Here is a 23,709-nt window from a genome sequence, read left to right on the forward strand (position 1 = left end):
ATATCATATTTCTGATGAGTGACAGAGATTTGTGGCACCTGCAAAGACTTGAAGGAGGCAGGGTTGATATCCTCATTGCACCTCCTTTTAACTCAGCAGCCTGCCCTCTGTGAAAGCTAGAAGGTTCAAACTAGTAGATGACTTCTGGAAACTTAGCCAAGCAGTAGCCCAATTGCAGTTTCCGTGCCAGGTGTAGTGTCTTTATTAGAGCAGGCTAGCACAGCCTCTGGTAAGTGGCATGCAATTACTAATGTGGAAAATATAATTTAAAAATATCCAGCAGGAGGTAGAAGAAGCAGTTCACATTCACATGAATTAGACAACAGTATACGTTTATGGTCTTTCCCCAGGGCAAGGTGAATTCTCCTGCTCTCTGCTACAATATAGCCTGTCTGGACACTGCAGTACATTACCATTGTCTACCATGTCCATGACAGTATGTTTATTGGACCTGATGAGTAAGAAAGGTTGAATATTTGGAATGCCTTATCTCCCAGGCACTCCAGGTGGTGGGAGACAAACCTTACAAAGAGTCAGTGATGAGCCATATAGGTAAATTCTCAGGGGGTCAACGGTCTGGAGCATGTTAGGATATCACCTCCAAAGCTCCCAGCTATTGCACCTTGCACCTCCTGCCACTAAGAAGCTAATGCTCAACCGGCCATCAATGTCAGGAGAAGGACCAAGGTCAACGGTTTGATGAAAATGATTACAAGCTTTGTAATGTGTGCGTATTTGGGATGGGGAGGCAGTGGGTATATCATCTTAACAAGTAAAATGTGCTAATCAATGTTTCTCACTTAGTAATAGGTAACAGATTTTGTCCCGTGTCAGTACATACAGCTCTGTATCACCCATGTCATAGCTTTCATTTTTCATCAGACCTCAGTTCCATTTGGCGCTTTTTAGTTAATTTTGGTGTCATGAGCAATACTCACTGGCACTGAGAGGCAGCACCGGCTGGTGTTTGAATCACAGACTCTGAAGTTATCCCATGGAGGTGCAAACCCAGCTCTTCCACTTGCTGGCTGTGGCAGGTTACTCAACCTTCCCCTGGACTGATTTCTTCTGTAATGTGGAGCTACGAGTAATGCACAGCTCACTAGATTACTGTGAGCATTACTGAGTTCATATTTATTATGTGCTGAGAAAGTGTCTGGTCCTGTAAGCAATATATAAAAAATAAATAAATAAACTAAGAAAATTAACACAAACATCCTTGTATTAATCAGGACTCTTTGCCCTCAAGAGTGACCCAATTTATCTAGGTTAGACAAAAAGGGATTTCACTAATGAAATACACAGCAGCTCACAGAAAGGGTGGGAAGGTTGGGTTGCTGGGCAGGCGAAGAGCCCAGGAGCCAGGGCAGGGATCAGGGCAGCTCCAGGAACTGAGTACCAGGAACAGTGGCCGGCCATCTCTTTAGGATGTTAATGAAAGTCACCAACTGTTTTTTTGACTCCTCACAACACTTCACTTGAGTCTGACTCCCCCAAACAGAGTCTGGTTGGCCTGGCTTGCTCCAGGGCCAGCATCTCAACCAACAGTCCCCTCTCCTCCTGCACGCAAAAGAGAGGTCATTCACCCAGAAAGAAGGGCGACAGAGGCGGCTGGAGAGCCACGGAGAACCAGCTGACACATGGAACCCCAGGGACTCGCAGCTCTGGACCCTGCTGTCTCATGGAGGTGTGGAGCACTTCCGGGCTGGTCAGGGGTGCTGCAGAGCTGAGGGATGGGATACTGGAGTCCACTGGGGCAGGTTGACTGTGGCCCTGCTGTCCTGGGCTGTGAGGCAAAGACTGAGTTGGTTATTGTTCTAGAAAGAAGGGCAACCACCCCACCCCACCGGACAGCCAAGGGCAAGGAAGGGATCTAAGCCTGTCGATCATGTCAGTCCAGTTTACCTGGACTCAAAGAGATGCGGGGTGTTTGCTGCAGTGCTGGGGAGCCCGGCTGGATTTTACCCTGGGGGGAGTGTGCCTGTGTCACTGGGGGCTGCCAGAGGACCCGACACTCTCCTTGTCCTCAGCTGCAAGGTCATGAGCTCTTGGTTATGACCCCTCAGCCTGAATCTCCCACTGGGGCTCCCCAGGGTATCTGCACACACCCTGCTCTGCTGTGCTGGGGAGAAGCACCTTCTGTCAAGGAGGAGGAGTGGAGCTGGGGATCTCCAGTGCTCTGTGTGTAAACCAGGTGGGGACACAGCCTGTGAGGCTTTGCAAGGCCCCAGATTTGGAGCCAGGAACCGAACTTGTCTTGACTGTTTCCTATTAGGCCAAACTCTCACTAGTCAGGTGCGGTTTATGTCCTGGTTACTTGCTCAGGGAAGTCAGAGCAAAAGGAGGCAGAGGGAAGGCTGGGGCCTGAATCCCTGCCAGGAGATGCTGCTCAAGTGTGTCCCTGAAACAAAAAACAGATATGATACCACCGCTGAATCCCCTCCTTTATCAAAGAAAAAACAGTCTCGGGCTTCTCAGCACCAACTTAGGTGTCTCATTTGGGTAGACGGTTTGTAAGTGCGAGTATTAACTCCAAGTGAAATTAGAATAATCCGTGTCTTTTCCCAGGCATATCATTTGCTGTGTTATTTTGTTTACGGAAACAAATCCACTCCTGTGGGCACACAAGTACCATGTGTGAGGGACGACAGCTCTGGTCATGCGTCCCCTAACGCAGACGTGCTTTCTGTGCTGCTGCTGTGCGGCGACGTCTCTTCTCGTTGGTGCGCAGGGGGCTCGGGGCTCCATCTGGCACCGCTGGTGTCTCCAGGACCAGGGTGGGCGTGGGTGTGGGCAGGGCCGGTCTGCTGCTGAGGGGTGAGGACCAGGGAGTTCTGCTTCTGATGTTCAGGAGGAAGTTCCTAACCAATGGCGCTCTCACAGAGAACAGCTGGAAACTGGACAGTGATCAAAAACCAACTGCCTGAGCCCTCTGGGAAGTGAACGGAAGCAGGGGTAGACCTCGGACCTCGGAGGAAGCAGCCTGTGCATGGCTGACTTCCTGTTCATTATCGCCTGGCCCTTGCCCGGGGAGGCCCAAAACGTCAGCATAAAGCCCACTTCTTTCTGTGGGCAGAGCCAGGGGAAGGAGTCCAGGGCAAGCAGACTTTCCAGCGCGTGAAGGGAAAGTCCCGGAGGGAGAAAAGTATAGAAAGGAGCCCGAATTCTCTGCATAAACCCTGCCCATGCCTCTCAGTAATGTCCAAGGAGAACTGAAATCAGTCTGAACTGAGGGCTGAGCTTCACCCATTGCAGACAAGACAGAGCGTGCAGCTCGGGCCCAACCAAGTGAATCTCCTGCTACACTGAAGCTCTACCTGTTGTGATTCGAGTGAGAGTTGGCAAGTAGCTGCCAGTTTCGTCGATCTACACACAGGCAGGTCACTGTGGTCTCCAGAACAAGGTAATTCATCAAGTGCTGTCAGACCTTCCGCTAACACTTCTGTTCAGATCCTCTGGTCTGAAATGTTTCATCTGACATGAAACCACATGTTCCTACATTGCATCAAACTGGGATTTTTCTCTCCTAAAATCTTCATTCAGGTTTTCCCCCGAACCGCCTGGTGTGGGAATGAAAGAGTCTACACTGGTTCATACAAGGACTGTGCATTCTAGGTTCCTGTAGTGGTTACCCCACCAATACTCCAGCTGAAACTAGGGTGTGGAGAGTTCACGGAAGAGGGTGACTCCTCCACTGAGACACTCGTCTCACATCTTTAGCTGCTTCCTGCCAGAGCTGCCGGAGAGGGGGTAGAACCCCATTCCATCTCCTGTCCACCCCATTCCCCAGAGGATCGTCTGCAGTTGCCTGAGTCTGGGTAGGGAGGAGGACACAGGACCCCAGCCTCGAGATCCCAAGAGCATAAGTCTGAGCCCTATAATGACGTGGCTGCAGCTTCTGACTCTCTTGGGTGTCTGTGACCACTCCTCCAGGTCTCTGAGAATGGGATTGAGCCCGTGGCAGATGCACTCAGCATGACAGTGACCATGACCACATGTAGAAGTTTTTGCAAAGTCTTTTGTCACTGCATGTGGCCTGGAGTGCTGTACAGGAGCCAGCTGGTTGTATTTGCTTTGTGCTTATTCAGCAAATAGAAGAAATAGCCCTCAGAGTCCTACACTGTACCACTGTCTGAATGATGCCTGGTAAATCCAGGCCTCACCTGCCCAAGCATCCCTCTGGGTAATGATCCAATTTCTAATACTTGGTTCTCACAGCAACAGCTATTAGAAGGAAATAAGCACAGCTATTTAGAAGGAAACGATGGCGCTTCTACAAATGTTGAGGTGTTCTGGTAGTCACAATCTTGAGAAGAGAAGGATTTTCGGTTTCTTTTCCTGTGTATAGACCCCAGAGCCCGGCCCTATGGAGGCTGTAATACCGAGCAGGGCCCCTAGAGGGGAGTGTAGACCGGGCTGGAGCCGAGTCAGGGAGGAAAGCGGGTGCTGAGCCCGCAGTCTTGGGGACACCAGGCTGCTAAAATGAGAGAAATGGAAGTCACAGGCTCCTTCCGTGCTTTGTGACCTCAGGGTATCTCTGTGGCTGGCCTCACTGGCTGGGTGGTCACGGGAAAGATGCACGCGGTGGTACAGGGGATGTCTGTCCTTTTCCAATTGTTGATGCGCCACCTGCCAGGAGACACTGGAGTGGGACTGAGAGCTGCCACCCCAGGTGCCAGGCACCTGCTCTCTACTCTCCATTTCTGCAGCCATGGGGGGTGCCAGGTTCTCTAACCTCCTGCGCCAGGGCCCACTGCTGCAGCCATTGCCACTGCCTCCTATTCTTGAACTCTGGGCCAGGATGCCTGTGACCTTGTCTCAGGGATAGACCTCTGGTCCCCACAGGGGTGCCCCACATGTCACCCACTACTGACATCTGAGCCTAAGCTATGCTCTTGGTGAAGTTTATGAAGCTCGTGACTTTGTAGGGTCCCCTGCCCGGTGGTCCTTCAGTCACTGCCTCTCCTGCCTTCCAGTTTTCCAGAGTCCAGCTTGAGCTGCTTCGGGGACAGCACAGAGTTTCTTATTGGCAATGCAAAATGCCTCAGGCATTCTGTATTTCCTTCCAACGCTCTAGAGTGCTGTCTGCTTTTGGCCCCTGAATCCTCACCTGCTCCTGCCCTCTGCTCACGTGGGGCCCTGGATTCTACACACTCCCAGATCCCAGCTGCCTCCTTGTCTCTGCCCCCAGTTCTGCCTGGAGCTCTGGTCCCTGGTGTCTACGGCCCCATTCTCGCTTGCTCTTTGCTCCGGTTTCTTTACTTTGGATTTTATGCTGGTACGGAGTAAGTCGTCTTCGTCACTCCTATTGCCCGCAGAATGACAAATCAGAATCTGAATGAAACATCTGGGCACAGATGTCACCCTGAGGCAGAGGTCACCCCCAGCCAGAAACACCTGCCTTTCATTTCTGGATCATCTCTGTTCCAGCCTCCAGCCTCCTCCAGTGAAGCTCTGGTGTCTTTTCATCACCCCCTGGCTGTCATAATTGGCCCCAGAGACCAGGCTCCTTAAACCCTCGCACTGAAAATGTTAAGCATTGTCACCAACGTGGCTCCAGCCTCCGGCCCCGGGGCTTGGAGAGTTACTTCTCTGTCACCTCTGGCTGATTCCCAGGAACGCTCAGAACCTGCTCCTGAGTTTCCATGCCCAGCACTCCAGCTCTCTCCGCTGGGCGACCGAGGTCGGGACCTGACTCGGTCCTGTCCAGGCTCTCCCATGCCTGAGAGACGGTCCAAGTGTCCCGCTGTCCCTTTCCCAGCAGCGTCTCGGCGAGGGGGGTCACCCGCAACCCCACGTCGACTGTGCCGCCCTCTCAGAAGCAGAAGCAGCTGAGCACAACGCTGGGTTAAGTGCAATTCTTTGCTTCCTTTGCACAAACAAGTGCACTCCTCGGAGCTGTCCCTGCTGTCCCGGGGTCCTCCTTCCCTGGTCCCGCAGACCTCTGCTCCATACCTGCTGCCACATTTCGGGAAAGCTGAGAACCTAAAAAACACTTTCACTTCTCTTTTCCCCATTTGGGCGGAGCCCTCCGTGGTGAGTCATTTCCTGCTCAGGGCCCGGCAGCCACACTGGACGCGGGCTGGGGACGCTGGAGGGATCAGGGGACAAGCTGTGAGGCCCAGGCAGGGCCTGGGGCGGGAAAATGGCAGGTGGGGGCGGTGACCTCAACGCCAGGTGAGTCTTTATCTCGCTTCCTCTGACCTTTCTCTCTGGCGATCTTGCTGCTTTGTTGCTGTTAGTTTGGTGAGTGTGTAGCTTGACTTTACTGTAGTTCTGCTTTATAAAACCACAGCCGTGTACTATGATAAAATACAAGAGCACGTAATAAGGAAATCGGAGTTTTTAAACTGCAGCAGGACAGCAGTGGGTGAAAGTCCAGCTCGCCATGCACACGTGACTTTCCTGTTTAGCAACGATGCCTCAGCTGGCGGGACTCTGAACACAGCAGCCCTTTGCAGCAGGGATTTGTGACTATTTCCTCCTGACCTCTGGGCCCCCTCATGTCCCTCTCATGTCCCTCTGCCTTCCTCTACCTGCACATAGGTCGTGTCAAAGAGGGTAGTTCAGAAAATAGAAACTTCAGGGTGAACACGTGGTTTCTTTTCAAACTTTGGCTGCTGTGGTCTCGTGCCTGTCCTGGGCCATTCTCCGAGGCTGGCTTAGGGTCTAGGCTCTACCTCCTTTGATCTTGATCAAAAGAAGCAAAAGGAAGAGAAAGGACTGGGTTGGCAAAGGGCTAGTGCAGGCTGAGTAGTTTTATTTTCACTTTAATATCCAGTTCCGGGATGGCTGATACCACTGAGAAGAAAAGCAGTAGAAATCCTATATTTTAATGGGTTCAGAAACAACATTACTTAATATTTTAACTTTTGATTTTTTTTTAATGCAGAAGGAATGCGTTATACATTATTGCTCATAAACTTTCAAACAACGTAGAGGTATATAGAGGAAAAAGTCCCCTTCACCACTCACCCCCTTGGTAGCTTCCAATCCCAGGCCCACGAAGAGTCTGGGTCACAGCTTCTAACATTGTTCTCTATGCACTTTCAGTATAACTTTTTTTCCTAATTGCATAATTTCTATTTCAATTTGCTATAAATGGGATCATCTTGTACACGCTGTACCACATTTTGCATTTTTACTAATTTTAATAATGGAAATCTTAGACATCTTTTCACCTTAATACATATAGATCTAGCTCATTCTTCTTAACAGCAATTCCACAGAGTTGCTATACCATAATTTTTAAACCATTCCCCTACTGATGGACATTTAGGTTATTTTCAAGTGTTCACTTTTACCAACAAGCTGTAATAACAATGATTATTTCTTTTTGGTTTTTTTCATTTATACAAGTATTTGTCTTGTGTCAAAAACTAAAAAAGTGGAATTATTGAGGCCAAAGGTACTAATATTTACTCATATATAGATTCTGCCAAATTGCCTTTTTAAGTGGCTGAGTCCACGTATTCTCCTACCAGAAGCAAATGAGATGAACCAACTCGCCACACCCAGCCAACCTTTGCAAGGGTGCTGGATGAAGAGTTGCATCTTGTTTTAATTTGGGTTTTCCTGATTATGTGGGAAGTTGAACAGTTTTTTGCATTTATTGGCCATTTAAGCTCCCTCTGTTATGAATTGTTTATTTTTTGCCAGCGTTGTTCAGTTGAGGTGTTTGTCCTTTCTTTAATAGTATGAGAGCGTTTCCTGATTACTCTGAAATATACTTTTCTTGTCTTTTAACGTTGTGTATGGTGACTTTTATCTCATTAAAGCTTAAATTTTTCAGTACAGACCTGTTCTGGTATTGATTTATAAGACAGATGCACCCTCATTGTTATAAGTAGATAAAGTGATGCAGGAAGTTGCTGGTGACTCCACGAGCACTGTCAGTGTTTAATGCAGTCCTTGTGCTCTTGAAGGCAGCAGATTCAAGTCTACCTTTATTTCAGGAAGTTTCTCCTCTAATCTCTCCGAAAACTTTTTCTTTTTCAATTTTTAGGGAAAATGTTTCTCACATTGGAGCAATTTTAGCCTTCACAGCTTTTTACTGCTCCTACTGCTTTTGTCTTTTTAGTTTTTACTTTGTTTTCACCCTGATGGTCTCAAACTTTTCCTCCATGACAGTTAAATTTTTAGTAGGCTTTTGTTTCTTGTTATTTCTAATTTTAAAAAAATATTGATTGTGTTTATTTTTGATGGGAGATCCTGACTTGTTTCTACAGCTCTGCAGCCTTCACCTCAATGCACAGGTGTTAATTTATTGCCCATCTTCATGTTCTTGCTTTAAGTTTTGGGAGGTGTTAAGGACTTTGGGGACACTGTCCTTGTCTTTGGCTTATTCTTCCAGACTGATTATGTCTGGATTTTGCATTCTGTGTTCCTTTACTTTTTCCTGTGCCTGCTGTGCTCATGCTTGACGGGGCTGCTCTCCCCCAAGTTCCCCTTGTTCGAACGTAATCTAAATAAAATTTTCCCCCCAAAATCCACGTCTTATCTGAGACTGAAAGTTTTCCATCTGAGCTAACGTTTGAAGGCTCTACCTTTATTCTCATCAATTTTTCTGAGGACATCGTTAATTGATTAAACTATCCTTTTCCTCAACCAAGTGGCCATCTAGGCAGGGTGTGCTCTCTGTGTTCTCTCTCCTCTGCCATTGGCCTGTCACAGCGTCTCCTTATGCCAACATCACATGGTCATCATGATGGCAGCTTTCCAAGAACTCTTGCTATCTGGTAGAATAAGTCTCCTCTTCTTCCATAATGTCATGGAATTTTGCATTTCCAAATCAGCTCATCAAAATCCTGTTAGGATTTTGCATGGAATTGAATTGAATCTATGGATCAATTTGAAAAGAATTGACATCTTCACAATATTGTGTCTTCTTCTCATGAGCATAGTATATGAATATTATTAATTTAAAAAATTTTTTCTAATAAAATTTGTATTTTTCTCTCTGGAAGTTTTATTCTTCTGCTGGATTTCTTCACAGATATTTGATATTATTAGGCTATTAAAACTGCTGTATTCCCCTTTCATCTGCAGTTTTGCTTTCCATGGTTTCTATACCCACGGTCAACCATGGCTAGAAGACATTAAATGGAAAATGCAAGAATAAACAATTCATAAGTTTTAAATTGCTACCGTTCTGAGTAGCGTAATGAAATCTTACGCCATCCCACTCTGTCCCACCCAGAACGTGAACCATCCCTTTCTCTTCAGACCCACACTGTAGACACTACCTACCCGTTAATCACACAATAGGCAATGGGGTTATCAGATCGACTCTCACGATTTCTCAGCCCTCGTGTTCAAGTAACCCTATTTCATTTTAATAATGGACCCAAAGGCTGACATATTGTTAAAATTGATCTATTTTATTATTAGTTATTGTTGTTAATCTCTTACTATGCCTAATTTATAAATTAAGCTTTATCATAGGTATGCATGTAAAGGTAAAAACACGGTGTGTATAGGGTTTGGTCCTATCCACAGTTCCAGGCCTCCACTGGGGGTCTTGGAATGAATACCCTGCAAACAAGGGGGGACTACTGTACTAAATTCTCTCTTCTGTATGAATCTGTCTAGGTGACCCCTATTTTGACACATCGTTCTATTTTTTGTTCCTGTTTCAATACTGACATGTTTTAGTTACTGTGATTTCATAGGTAAAGCCCTTTATCACTCCTCTTTTCAAAATATTCTTGGCTATTCTTGAGTATTTTCTCTTCTAAATCAATCTTAGAATCAGTTAGCAATGTTCTGTGAGCTATCTTGCTGAGATTCAATTGAAAGACACTGAATGAATAGATACATTTAGGAAGAATTCACGTTTTTTAAAAATTCTGAATAGTCCCAACTAGAAACATGGTACATGTCTCTATTTACTCAAGTATTCTTTGAAATTCTGTAGTAAAGTTTAATGGGTCCTGATATATTCTCATTGGATCAATTTAGTGACAGGCATTTTAACATTGCATTTGAAAATGGGAATTTCTTTTTCTTTTACATTTTTAACAATTTATTGCTGGCATAGGGAATTTAATCAGTTTTAGTTTGTTGATCTTGTGACAAGGAATCTAAGTAAGTGGTCTTCCTAATATCACCTTGTATTTTTCTGGAGAAATAATTACATCTTTACAAATCATCGTAGTTTTGTCTCCTCTTTTTCAGAATTTCTACCTCTATATTTTTTCTTTTTCCTTCTCCTTTTTTCCCTCTTCCACTTCTCCTTCTAATACTTCTCCTGTCTTTGTGCATTCGCCAGGACTGCAGGTACAATGCTGAATAGCAGCATTAAAAATGAGCATGTTTGAGGATCCTAAGATGGCGGTGGCTGCGGCGGTTGGTGCGGAGTAGCTGTGGTGGAAAAGGCAGCCACTGGGCCTTAGGCAGCCGGGAAACTTGTGGACCTTCCTCTTGCCATCTCTTAAGGGAGGACCGCTGCTGGTGGCCGGTCGTGGGGGCTGACCACCACTTTGCCCTTGGTAGGAGAGGCTGCCTCGTTTACAGGCAACAGCTTTGAAGTATGGAGCAGGAAAAGAACTGCTTCTTAGCTGCAAAAGTGAGTCTCTAAACAGGGAACATGGCTCCAGGGCTGCAGTTGATGCAGCCAGGATCCCAGAGGCCAGGGCCACGCTGAAGGCAGCCAGCTGCCCTATTCAGGATTCGAGATTTCAGGCAGGCATAAAAGAAGATTCCTGGGAGTGACTGAGCCGCGCCGCGGGACTGACTGAGCAGCCCGAGGGGGCGATGGCCGAGGACGGAGAGGGTGACAAAGCAGAGGCAGAGAGGGAGCTGCCTGATGCGGCACCGCCCTGTGAGTGACCCCCGGACTGGCCTGACTCGGGGGCAGACGCCCGCCCGGCTTCGGCCTGCCCCACTGGGCCACTCACCGCCCCCAGGGCTGCCTCCATTTTCTCAGGTGGTGGCAGCTCCAGCCGGTTCAGCCAAGCTTGTCCTCCTCGCCTGGCTCGGCTCCTCACTGAGCCTTCCCACTTGCTTGCCCTGGTGCAGGGCTTCCTGGGGTTTGCGGGCCCACCTCCCTTCTCACTCCCTCTGTGGTTCTCTGGCAGGGTTGGTGGCGTGGAGCATCCCCGGCCAGCGTCAGGAGGGCAAGGAAGTACAGGCTGGGCCGACTGTCACTCCACCGCACCCTGGGCTCTGGCTCCTGGTAAACTTCCTGTTACTGGGAGGCAGATACCATCTCTGCAGCCACCAGTTCGGAAAAATGCCTAACCAATTTCTGGTTCGGAATAGTGTGGTTGGAGAGTTCCCAAGTTCACTTGAACCTGCCGGAGAGCTGACTGCAGGTGGGCATGTGACTCGGTCCGCGCCGGGGGGATACAAAGGTGAACCATGTGCAGCAGCCTCCTCCCCCGAGGAGCTCACGCTCTGGTGTGGGAGATAAGACAAGTACACAAATAACCGTGATACCAGGAGGAAGGTGATAAGTCCCGAGAAAGATCTACACAGTGCTACAAAGGCACCCAGAGTGACTGGTCATCTGTGCCTAGCAGAAACCTGGTAGACTTCCTGGGTGAGGCGGTGCCGAGCAGGGTCTTGAAGGCCCAGCTGATAGACGAGGGTTGCAGAAGACACGTCCCAGCCCAGCCCAGTGCGCACAGAGCAGGGAGATGTCCAGCTAGGGAGGCGGAGACTCGACAGAAACCACACACCCTGTGGGGCCTCCACTGCATGATTCAACAGCACGGGCCAGAGTGCACGGAACAGGGAGAAGTCCTGCACGGGAAGTGAAAGCTCAGCAGAGACCACAAACCCTGCGGTACCACCCTGTGATCCAGCAGCCCAGCAGACTCCAAGCTGACTAGAGAGGTGGCTCCCCGGACAGGCCCAAGACCCAAGGCAACCATACACACAAGGCACTAGAGGCCAACTGAGCAGTCATGGAGGTAGCCATACCAAATTGGCAACCACAGCAACATCTTAGTTAGTCAATAGTCTCCAACCGGTGGACTGTGAAACTGCCTGACACAATGAATAAACATAAAAAGAAAAGATACCAGAAATACAAAAAATCAAGAAAGTACACCACCAAAAGTTAATAAATCTCAAACTCTAGATCCTATATATCAAGAAGCCCTTGAAATGACTGACAAGGATTTTCGAGTGATAATTCTAAGGAAACTGAATGAGATACAAGAAAACTCAGCTAGACATCATGATGAAATGAGGAAAAGTATACAGGACCTGAAAGAGGAAATGTACAAGGAAATCAATGTCCTGAAAAAAAATGTAGCAGAACTTGCTGAACTGAAGAAGTTATTCAGCGAAATAAAAAACACAACGGAGAGTTTAACCAGCAGGCTTGTCGAAGTTGAAGAGAGAACCTCTGAACTTGAAGATGGGCTGTTTGAAATAACACAAGCAGACAAAAAGAAAGAAAAAAGAATCAAAGACATTGAAGAAAATCTGAGAGAGATATCAGACAACCTTAAGTGCTCAAAGATCCGAGACATGGTTATTCCAGACGAGGAGGAATACGGAGATTGCTTTGAAAACATATTCAACAAAATAGTGGCAGAAAACTTCCCAGGTATAGGAAAAAAAACAGATCTTCAGATCCAGGAAGCTCAATGATCTCCAAATGTATTCAACCCAAAATGGCCTTCTCCAAGACATGTTATAGTCAAATTGGCAAAACTCAGAGACAAAGAGAGAATCTTAAAAGCTGGAAGAGAGAAGCGTTAAATCACCTATAAGGGAGCCCCAATCAGGCTAACATCACACTTTTCATCACAAACCCTAAAAGCTAGAAAGGAATGGGATGATATATTCAAAATACTAAAAGACAAAGATTGCCAGCCAAGAATACTCTACCCTGCAAGGCTATCCTTCTGAAATGAAGGGCAAATAATATATTTCTCAGACAAACAAACACTACGGGAGTTCACTACCACACGACAACCCTTACAAGAAATCGTCAAGGGAGTACTGGGTTTGGTTCCTGAAAAATAGCTACCACTGCCATAAAAACCAAAGAAAAATCAAAACCCACTAGGATAATAAAAATGGCATTCATGAAGAGAAAAGAAGCAAACAAAAACGCTATCTACAACCTAAGGAACCAACAAACACAGAAACCAAACAGAAAATCAGAAAGCAAGGAACAAAAGACACCTAAGACAACCAAACAACCAATAAAATGCTAGGAATAAATCAATACCTTTCAATAACAATTCTTAATGTAAAAGGCTTAAATTCCCCAATCAAAAGACACAGACTGGCTGACTGGATCAAAAAGCAGGACCCAACTTTTTGGTGCCTACAAGAGACCCACCTCACCCATAAAGATTCACATAGACTAAGAGTGAAAGGATGGAAAAAGATTTACCATGCAAACAGAAAAGAAAAACGAGCTGGAGTAGCTATTCTTATATCTGACAAAATAGACTTTAAACTAAAAACCATAAAAAGAGACAATGAGGAACACTACATAATGATAAAAGGACTGATCCATCAAGAAGACATAACAATCATAAATATGTATGCACTGAATGTTGGAGCAGCCAGATTTATAAAACAAACTCTATTAGACCTAAAGAAGGAAATAGACAATAATACCATAATCGCAGGGGACCTGAACACCCCACTGTCAATATTAGACAGATCATCTAGGCAAAGAATCAGTAGAGAAACACAAGATCTAAACAATACTCTAGACCAATTGGAATTGGCAGATATCTACAGAACATTCCACCCAACAACCTCAGAATATTCATTCTTCTCATCAGCACATGGAACATTCACAAGGATAGATCACATATTAGGTCACAAATCAAGTCTCAATAAATTCAAAACAATTGGAATTATCCCATGTATTTTCTCATACCACAATGGATTAAAACTAGAAATCAATAATAAACGAAACTCTGGAAACTATACAAACACATGGAAATTAAACAGCATTCTACTTAATGACATATGGGTCCAAGAAGAAATCAAGCAGGAAATCAGAAAATTTATTGAAACTAATGAAAATGATGATACATCATACCAAAACCTGTGGGATACTGCAAAAGCCGTATTAAAGGGGAAATTTATTGCATTAAATGCTCACCTCAGTAGAATGGAAAGATGGTAAGTGAACAACCTAACACTTCACCTTAAAGAACTAGAAAAACAAGAACAATCCAAACCTAAAGTTAGCAGACGGAAAGAAATCTTTAAGATCAGAGTAGAACTGAATGAAATCGAAACCCAAAAAACAATACAAAAGATCAATGAATCAAAAAGTTGGTTTTTTGAAAAGATAAATAAAATTGACAAACCATTAGCATGGCTAACAAAAAAAAGAAGAGAGAACACTCAAATAACAAAAATTAGAATTGAAAAGGGCGGTATTACAACTGATCCATCTGAAATACAAGGAATCATTCGAGACTAATGTAAACAACTATACGCCAACAAATCTGAAAATCTGGAAGAAATGGATAAATTTCTGGACACACACAAGCTCCCAAAACTGAACCATGAAGATGTAGAAAATTTGAACAGACCAATAACAATAAAGGAGATTGCAGCTGTTATCAGAATGCTCCCAACAAAGAAAAGCCCAGGACCAGATGGATTCACAGCAGAATTTTACCAAACATTCAAAGAGGAATTGACACCGATTCTTTACAAACTATTCCAAAAGATTGAAACAGACGCCAATCCCCCAAACTCATTCTATGAAGCAAATATCATCCTGATACCAAAACCAGGTAAAGATATAACCAAAAAAGAAAACTACAGGCCGATATCCTTGATGAATATAGATGCAAAATTCCTCAGTAAAATACTAGCAAACAGAATACAGCAACACATACGTAAAATTATTCACCACGATCAAGTGGGATTCATCCCAGGGATGCAAGGTTGGTTCAACATACGCAAATCAATAAATGTGATACACCATATTAATAAACTCAAACACAAGGACCATATGATCATCTCTATAGATGCTGAAAAAGCATTTGATAAAGTTCAGCACTCGTTCTTGACAAAGACCCTCTATAAGTTAGGTATAGAGGGAAAGTTTCTCAACATAATTAAAGCCATATATGACAAACCCACTGCCAATATCATCCTGAATGGGGAAAAGCTGAAAGCTTTTCCTTTAAGAACAGGAACTAGACAAGGATGCCCACTCTCACCACTCCTATTCAACATAGTGTTGGAAGTACTAGCCAGAGCAATCAGAGAAGAGAAGGAAATAAAGGGCATCCAGATTGGAAAAGATGAAGTCAAACTGTCCCTTTTTGCAGATGACATGATCATATATATCGAACAGACTAAAACCTCTACAAAAAAACTCTTGGAATTGATAAATGATTTCAGCACAGTAGCAGGATACAAAATCAACACACAAAAATCAGTAGCATTTCTTTTCTCCAATAGTGAACATGCAGAAAGAGAAATCAAGAAAGCCTGCCCATTTACAATAGCCACCAAAAAAATAAAATGCTTACGAATTGAGTTAACCAAGGAGGTGAAAAATCTCTATAATGAGAACTACAAACCACTGCTGAGAGAAATTAGAGAGGATACAAGAAGATGGAAAGATATCCCATGCTCTTGGATTGGAAGAATCAACATAGTGAAAATGTCCATACTACCCAAAGTGATATACAAATTCAATGCAATCCCCACCAAAATTCCAAAGACATTTTTCTCAGAAATGGAAAAAACTATCTAGACATTTATGTAGAATAACAAAAGACCATGCTTAGCCAAAGCAATGCTGAGCAAAAAAAATAAAGCTGGAGGCATAACACTACCTGACTTTAAGCTATACTACAAAGCTATAATAACCAAAACAGTATGGTACTGGCATAAAAAGAGACACACTGATCAATGGAATAGAATGGGGAATCCAGAAATCAACCCACACACTTACTGCCATCTGATCTTTGACAAAGGCACCAAGCCTATTCACTGGGGAAGGGACTGCCTCTTCAGCAAATGGTGCTGCGATAACTGGATATCCATATGCAGGAGAATGAAACTAGATCCATACCTCTCACCGTATACTAAAATCAACTCAAAATGGATTAAGGATTTAAATATACACCCTGAAACAATAAAACTTCTTAAAGAAAACATAGGAGAAACACTTCAGGAAATAGGACTGGACACAGACTTCATGAATATGACCCCAAAAGCACGGGCAAACAAAGGAAAAATAAACAAATGGGATTATATCAAACAAAAAAGCTTCTGCACAGCAAAAGAAACAATTAACAGAGTTAAAAGACAACCAACAGAGTGGGAGAAAATATTTGCAAAATATACATCTGACAAAGGATTAATATCCAGAATATATAAGGAACTCAAACAACTTTACAAGAAAAAAACAAGCAACCCAATTAAAAAATGGGCCAAAGAGCTAAGTAGGCATTTCTCTAAGGAAGATATACAAATGGCCAACAGACATATGAAAAAATGCTCAACATCACTCAGCATCCGGGAAATGCAAATCAAAACCACACTGAGATACCATCTAACTCCAGTTAGGATGGCTAAAATCCAAAAGACTCTGAACGATAAATGCTGGCGAGGTTGTGGAGAAAAAGGAACTCTCCTACATTGTTGGTGGGACTGCAAAATGGTGCAGCCCCTGTGGAAAATGGTATGGAGGTTCCTCAAATAATTGCAGATAGATCTACCATACGACCCAGCTATCCCACTGCTGGGAATATACCCAGAGGAATGGAAATCATCTAGTCGAAGGTACACCTGTTCCCCAATGTTCATCGCAGCACTCTTTACAATAGCCAAGAGTTGGAACCAGCCCAAATGTCCATCATCGGATGAGTGGATACGGAAAATGTGGTACATCTACACAATGGAATACTACTCAGCTATAAAAACGAATGAAATACTGCCATTTGCAACAACATGGATGGACCTTGAGAGAATTATATTAAGTGAAACGAGTCAGGCACAGAAAGAGAAATACCACATGTTCTCACTTATTGGTTGGAGCTAAAAATTAATATATAAATGCACACACACACACAAACAACTGGGGGGGCGGGAGAAGATATAACAACCACAATTCCTTGAAGTTGATACAACAAGCAAACAGAGGGCACATTGGTGGGGGGGAGGGGGGAGGGAGGCGGGAGGGAAGTTTTGGTGATGGGGAGCAATAATCAGCCACAATGTATATCGACAAAATAAAATTTTTTTTTAAAAATGAGCCTGTTTATAGTTTTTAAATGGAGGCTTTCTGATAGGTGACCTTCATCAAGTTAAGGACATTTTCTGCCAGGACTGGTTTACTAAAACTTATTTCTTTTAATCAGGACCTTGTGTTGGATATTTATCAAAATGCTTGTGAAAGAATCTTTGAGATGATCACATAGTATTTCTTCTTTAATCTTTTTAATGCAGAGTAAATTATATTGATGTACTTTTAAAAATTTAGTTCTTAATTTTACCAAAGTAATATATGTGTATATATATTAAAATATTAGTCAACAGGTCTTTTAAAAAATGGTAGGTCTTTTCTCAATCCTTCCTAGCCTATGTATAGTTTCCCAGATGGATTCTTTCTAACTCTTTTTAGCTCTTCCCTCTGGTATTTACTTTGGTAATTCTAAATGATATGCTGACACTGCTGTTTTGTGAGTTTTCAGATTTCAGACATTAATCTGTTCACACAATTCTGCAGAAGATAAAGGCTTCTCTCAACTCTCCTTTCCAGTCCCTGCCCATTCTCGTCATACATCATAGTGTGAGGTTAATCGCTAGTCAGTTCTCATTGTTATCACTATTTATATATTGTTCATGGCTGAACCGTGTCATGTGTCACGATCACATTTCCTTTTCTGTTCAAACCTCCTCTTCCCACACAGGTAACTGTTGCCGTCTTGTACACTCGTATTGCTTGGATTTTGTGTGTCCTCATTTATCGATTCTTCCCAAACTCTACAGGACTGTAAAATTCTCAGCACAGTGAGACACAGTGGGTAGTTTATCAATTCTGCTTTATTTTCTTGGCGAGGCCCTCCTGGAATCGTCCGTTCTCCTGATCCAGTCGGTCCTGTTTCTTTGGTCTCCCAGGCGGACCTTCTGACACCTGGCCCCTCTGCTGTGTTGGGTCTTGGTTTGGGATTACATGCGCTCCTCTCTTTTGTTTTCCTCTCTCATTTTGGTTTAGCACGTTATCCAGTAGCCTCCTAAGAGTTCACAGAAGGCACACACATATTTTTAACATCATCCATGTCTGGAAAAAACTTTTTATTCTTTATCTTCACAAGTGTATGAAAATGTGGTAAGTATAAAGGTCTAGTTTCCAAACTAATTTAGTCCGTTGCCTCGCAGTTTGCAGCACTGCTGACGAGAAGTCTGATGCTGTTCTGATTCTTTCCCTTTTCTTTGCATGCCACCTGTTTACCTCCCTTAAACTTTCTGATTCTTTCCTTTAATCCTTGGATTTTAAATTTCATGATGGTTACCTTGGTATGGATGTTGGGTTTATTCATTGTGTTTAGTAGTACTCCAGGCCCTTTGAAATGGAAACTAATTTATTTAAATTCTCATAATTTTGCTTGGAATATTTTTTGATTATTTCCTTCCTTTGGCTTTTTCTCTTCTCTTTTTGGAATTTTTGTTAGTTGGACATTAGGTCTCCCAGATTGATCCTGTAGAGACATCTTGTTTTTTCTTGTCAGTCTTGTATCTCTTTGTCTTTTGAATCTCCTGTCTATGAAGTTTTCTCAGGTCATTCATTCCTTCTGGAGTTATTTAGTATCTCTTTCTAAACTAAAAACTGTAATTTGATGTTATTTCTCTTCTCCCTGATCCTATCCCCTCCATAAACTTTCTGAGTCCTTATAGACTGACAGGACCTTTATTTAACTTTCATACCTGAATGAGTATATGAATGTACTTAGAATTAAGGTTCAAAATGATTTTCACTTAAAAGTTTGGACATTTTTTTTTTCATTGTCTTCCTACATTCAGTGTCCCCTATAAAAATTCCAACTTTAATCAGGTTTTCATTCCTTTGTAGGTAACTTGTCTTTGCTTTATGAAATCTTTATGATTTGTTATTCATCCTTGATGGTCTAGATTATTTCTATAACATATGGGTTTTAAATATTCGTTCTCTGGGCTTCATACTTCTGTTTTGTTTTTTAAATAAATATGAGACTGTGTTTATTTATTTATTGAATGGGATGTAAGTTTTTCAGTTAAAATTACATTCAAAATTTAAGAACACATTTGTCATCGTACAGAAATCATCTAATTGGTTAAACATAGTGTGATATTTTAGAAACACAGGACTTGATATAAATTGCATGAATTAAAAAATGGCCAAGAGTTTAAATATTTAGTTGCAATTACGTTTTTCTTTTTTTCAGCTTTATTGAAGTACAACTGACAAAATTGTGTACATTTAAAATGTACAATGTGGTGACTTGATGTATGTATACTTTGTGAAAAGATTACCACAATCAAGTTAGTTAACATATCTATCACCTCACATAGTTACTATTTTGTGTGTGTGTGTGGTGAGAACATTTAAAATCTACTCTTAGCAAATTTTAAGTATACAATACAGTATTGTTAACTGTAGTCATCATGCTGTACATTAGATCCCCAGAACTTATTCATCTCATAACTCATAGTTTGTACTCTTTGACCAACATTTCCCCATTTTCCCTGCCCCTCAACTCCTAGCAAGCACCATTCTAGACTCTATCTCTGTATTCAATGTTTTTTGATTCCACAATAAGTGAGATCAAACAGTCTTTGTCTTTCTGTCTGACTTAATTCACTGAGCATAATAACCTCAAGGTTCATTTATGCCGTCACAAATGGCTGATTTCTTTCTTTTTTATGGTTGATTATCCCATTGTGTGTATGTATGTATGTACATATACATAAAAATATAATATACATTATAATATATAGTATTATGCACATTAGTATATAATAATATCCCATTGTATGCATACATGTATTTATGTATCTATGATGAGAGATGGATAAAAGACAGATAGATAGAAGATAGCTAGACAGATATCACATATTCTTTATCCATTCATGCATCAACCAACACTTAAGTTATTTCGTGTCTTGGCTATTCCCGTGAATAATGCTGCAACGAAGATGGGAGTGCAGATAACCCTTCGTGATACTGACTTTGTTTCCTTTGGATAAAAGGGTAGTTCAAAAAGTTTGTGGAAAAGTAGAATTAAATGATAATGCAAATCTTTCCATGAGTTTTTGAAGTACCCTCATATATACTCAGAAGTGGAATTACTGGATCATAAGTAGTTGTATTTTTAATTTTTTGAAGAATCTTCAGACTGTTTTCCATAATGGCTGTACCAATTTACATTCCCACTAAGTGCACAAGGATTCTCATTTCTCCACATCCTTGCCAATATTTCTTATTTCTTGTCCTTTTTATAATAACCATTCTTATAGGTGAGGTGATATCTCACTATGGTTTTAATTTGCATTTTAGTGATTATTAGTGACGCTGAGCATTTTTTCATACACCTGTTGGCCATTTGTCTGTGTTCTTTTGAGGAATGTCTATTCAGGTCCTTTGCCCATTCTTTAATCTGTTTTGGATTTTTTGAATTTTTTTGTTTTTACTATTGAATTGTTTGAGTTTCTTATATTTTTTGGATATTAACCCCTTATCAAATGTATGGTTTGAAATTATTTTCTCCCATTTTTTAGTCTGTCTCTTCACTCTATTGATTGTGTCCTTTGCTTGACAGAAGTTTGTTAGTTTGATGTAGTCCCACTTGTTTATTTTTGCTTTTGTTGATTGTGTTTGTGTCATATCCAAAAAAACAATCATTTCCAAGACCAATGTCAAGGAGCTTTTTGCCTATGTTTTCTTCCAGGAGTTTTATAGTATCAGGACTTACATTTACATCTTTAACCCATTTCAAATTAATATTTTGGCATGGTATAAAATGAGGTTTTAATTTTATTCTTTTGCATGTAGATATCCAGTTTTCCTAACATCATTTATTGAAGAGACTACCCTTTCTCCATAGCATGTCAAATATCAGTTGGCTGTATGTGTGTGGATTTATTTCTGGGCTCTCGATTCTGTTTCCTTGGTCTGTATGTCTGTTTTAATGCCAGTACAATACCGTTTTGATTACTATAGCTTTGTAATATAGTTTGAAATAAGAAAAGTGTGATATTCCAGCTTTGTTCTTTCTCAAGATTGCTTTGACTATTTGGGGTGTTTGTGATTCCATACAAATTTTAGGATTGTTTTTTTCTATTTGTGTGAAAAATGCCATTAGAATTTTGATAGGGATTACATTGAATCTGTAGATCACTTTGGGTAGTATGGACATTTTAACAACATTAGTTCTTCTGATCCATGAACAGGATATCTTTCCATTTTTCTGTGTCTTCAATTTATTTCATCAATGTTTTATACTTTTCAGTGTACAAATCCTTCACTTCTTTGGTTAAATTTATTCTTAAGGGAGGGAAAATGGTGAACTAGTGGGTAAAAAACTATGCTATCTACCCTAAGTGAATCATTGTGCAGTATATGCATGTATTGAAACAACACACTGTACTCCCCAAATATGTACACGTAAATGTTTTTTAAAAATAATTTTATTGTTTTTGATGCTATTGTAAATGAGATTTTTAAAAAATTTCTTTACAGATAGTTTGTTGCTATTGTTTAAAAATTCTGCTGATATTTGTATGTTCATTTTTTACCCTACAAATTTATTGAATTCCTTTATTCTAAGAATTTTTTGGTAATGTCTTTCAGATTTTTTACATGTAAGATCATGTTGTCTGCAAACAGAGATAATTTTACTTCTTCCTTTCTGATTTGAATGCCTTTTATTACTTTTGCTTGCCTGATTGCTCTAGCTGTGACTTCCAGTACTGTGTTGAATAGAAGTAGTGAGAGTGGACATGTTTGTCTTATTCCTGATTTTAGATGGAAAGCTTTCAATTTTCATTGTTGAGTATGATGTTATCTGTGGGCTTGTCATAAAATTTGGCCTTTATTGTGTTGAGGTGCATTCCTTTTCTACATAATTTTTGGATAGTTTTTATCATGAAAGGATGTTGAATTTTTCACATGCCTTTTCTGCCTCTATTGAAATGATTTTTGTCCTTTATTCCGTTAATGTGATGTATCACATTTAGTGATTTGCTTATGTCAAAGCACTCTTGCATTCCTGGGATAAATCCCACTTGATCATGGTGAATGATCCTTTCAGTGTGCTTTTGAACTTGGTTTGCTAACATTTTGTTGAGAATTTTTACATCTATGTTTGTCCAATGTTTTCTTATTGATTTTCTGTCTAGTTGGTCTATCATTGTTGAGAGTGGAATATTAAAGTCCCCAGCTATTATTGTATTACCATTTATTTCTCCTTTCAGTTCTGTTAGTATTTGCTGTATACATGTAGGTGCTCCAATGTTGGGCGCATACTTATTTCTAATTGTTCTATGCTCTTGATGAATTGACTTCTTTATCATTATGTAACAACTTTCTTTGTCACTTGTGATAATTTTTGGCTTAACATATATTTTGTCTGATAAACATATAGCTACTCTAGTTCTCTTTTTGGATACCATTTGCATGGAATACCTTTTTCCATATTTTCCCTTTCAGGCTGCATGTGTCCTTAAAGCTAAAGTGAGTCTCTTACATGGAGCAAATTATTGGATCCTTGCTTTTTTTGTTTTTTTAATCTGTTAACTCATTCTGTGTCTTTTGATTGGAGAATTTAATCCACTTGTTAATAAATAAGTACTTACTACTGCCATTTTGTTCGTTGTTTTCTGGCTATTTTGTATTTCCTTTGTTTCTTTCTTCTTCTCATGCTGCATTCTCGTGTGTTTTGATGACTTTTTGTAGTGGTGTGCCTTGATTTGTTTCTCTTAATCTTTTGAATATCTACTACAGGTTTTTCCTTTGTGGTTACTTTGAGGCTTATATACAATATCATATAATTTTACCACTGTATTTAAGATAATAACGTATCTTCAAACACATATGATACTCTTACTTATCTTCCCCTCACATTTTATTGATATTACAATTTACATCTTTTTTATATTGTATATCCAGTAAAAAATTATTATAGTTAAACTTACTTTTAATATGTTTGCTTTTTAACTTTTATACCAGTATTGAAAGTGATTTATGCACTACCATTACAATATTAGAGAATTATGACTTTGACTACATATTAACTTCACCAGTTGTTTTATATATCCATATGTTGTTAATGAGGGTCATTTTATTTGAGCTTGAATAACTCCCTTTTTCACTTATTGTATGACACATCTAGAGGTGATGAATACCCTTGGCTTTTGTTTGTTTAGGAAAATATTTATGTTGCTTTCATTTCTGAAGGACAGCTTTGCCAGGTATAGTACTCTTGTTTGGCAGGTTTTCTTCCTTTTAATATTTGATTATACTTAATCACTGTTGGCCTGCAATGTTATTGCTGAGAAATCCACTGATACCCATCTGGTGACTACTTTGTTTTGATGAGTCACTCTTCTTGTGCTGCTTTCAAAATTTTGTTTTCTCTTTTGACAATTTAATTATAATGATTCCCTGTGTAGATCTTTTGGGGTCAATCTCTTGGAACATTTGGAACTCTTGAATCTGGGTGTCCATTTCTCTTCTCAAATTTGGGAAGTTTTCAGCCACTATTTCTTTAAAGAGCC

At 41.5% G+C, this 23,709-nt stretch overlaps 1 protein-coding gene across 10 annotated transcripts in view; it reads left to right on the top strand.

Moving 5' to 3' along the window:
- Positions 1-5,980: 5,980 nt before the first annotated feature.
- Positions 5,981-23,709, top strand: part of LOC134372355 (nuclear body protein SP140-like protein) — a 116,798-nt gene continuing 99,069 nt past the window's right edge. For 9 of the 10 annotated variants that reach the window (XM_063089851.1, XM_063089878.1, XM_063089887.1 and 6 more), the window contains exon 1: positions 6,085-6,177. In XM_063089851.1, the coding sequence (XP_062945921.1) occupies positions 6,146-6,177 (32 nt within the window). In that variant the 5' untranslated portion in view covers positions 6,085-6,145. Of the gene's footprint in view, positions 6,037-6,084; positions 6,178-23,709 lie in introns of those variants that run through there. The other variant, XM_063089869.1, reaches the window with a different exon arrangement.

This window comes from Cynocephalus volans, chromosome 1, assembly GCF_027409185.1.
Source record: "Cynocephalus volans isolate mCynVol1 chromosome 1, mCynVol1.pri, whole genome shotgun sequence".
Lineage (NCBI taxonomy): Eukaryota > Metazoa > Chordata > Mammalia > Dermoptera > Cynocephalidae > Cynocephalus > Cynocephalus volans.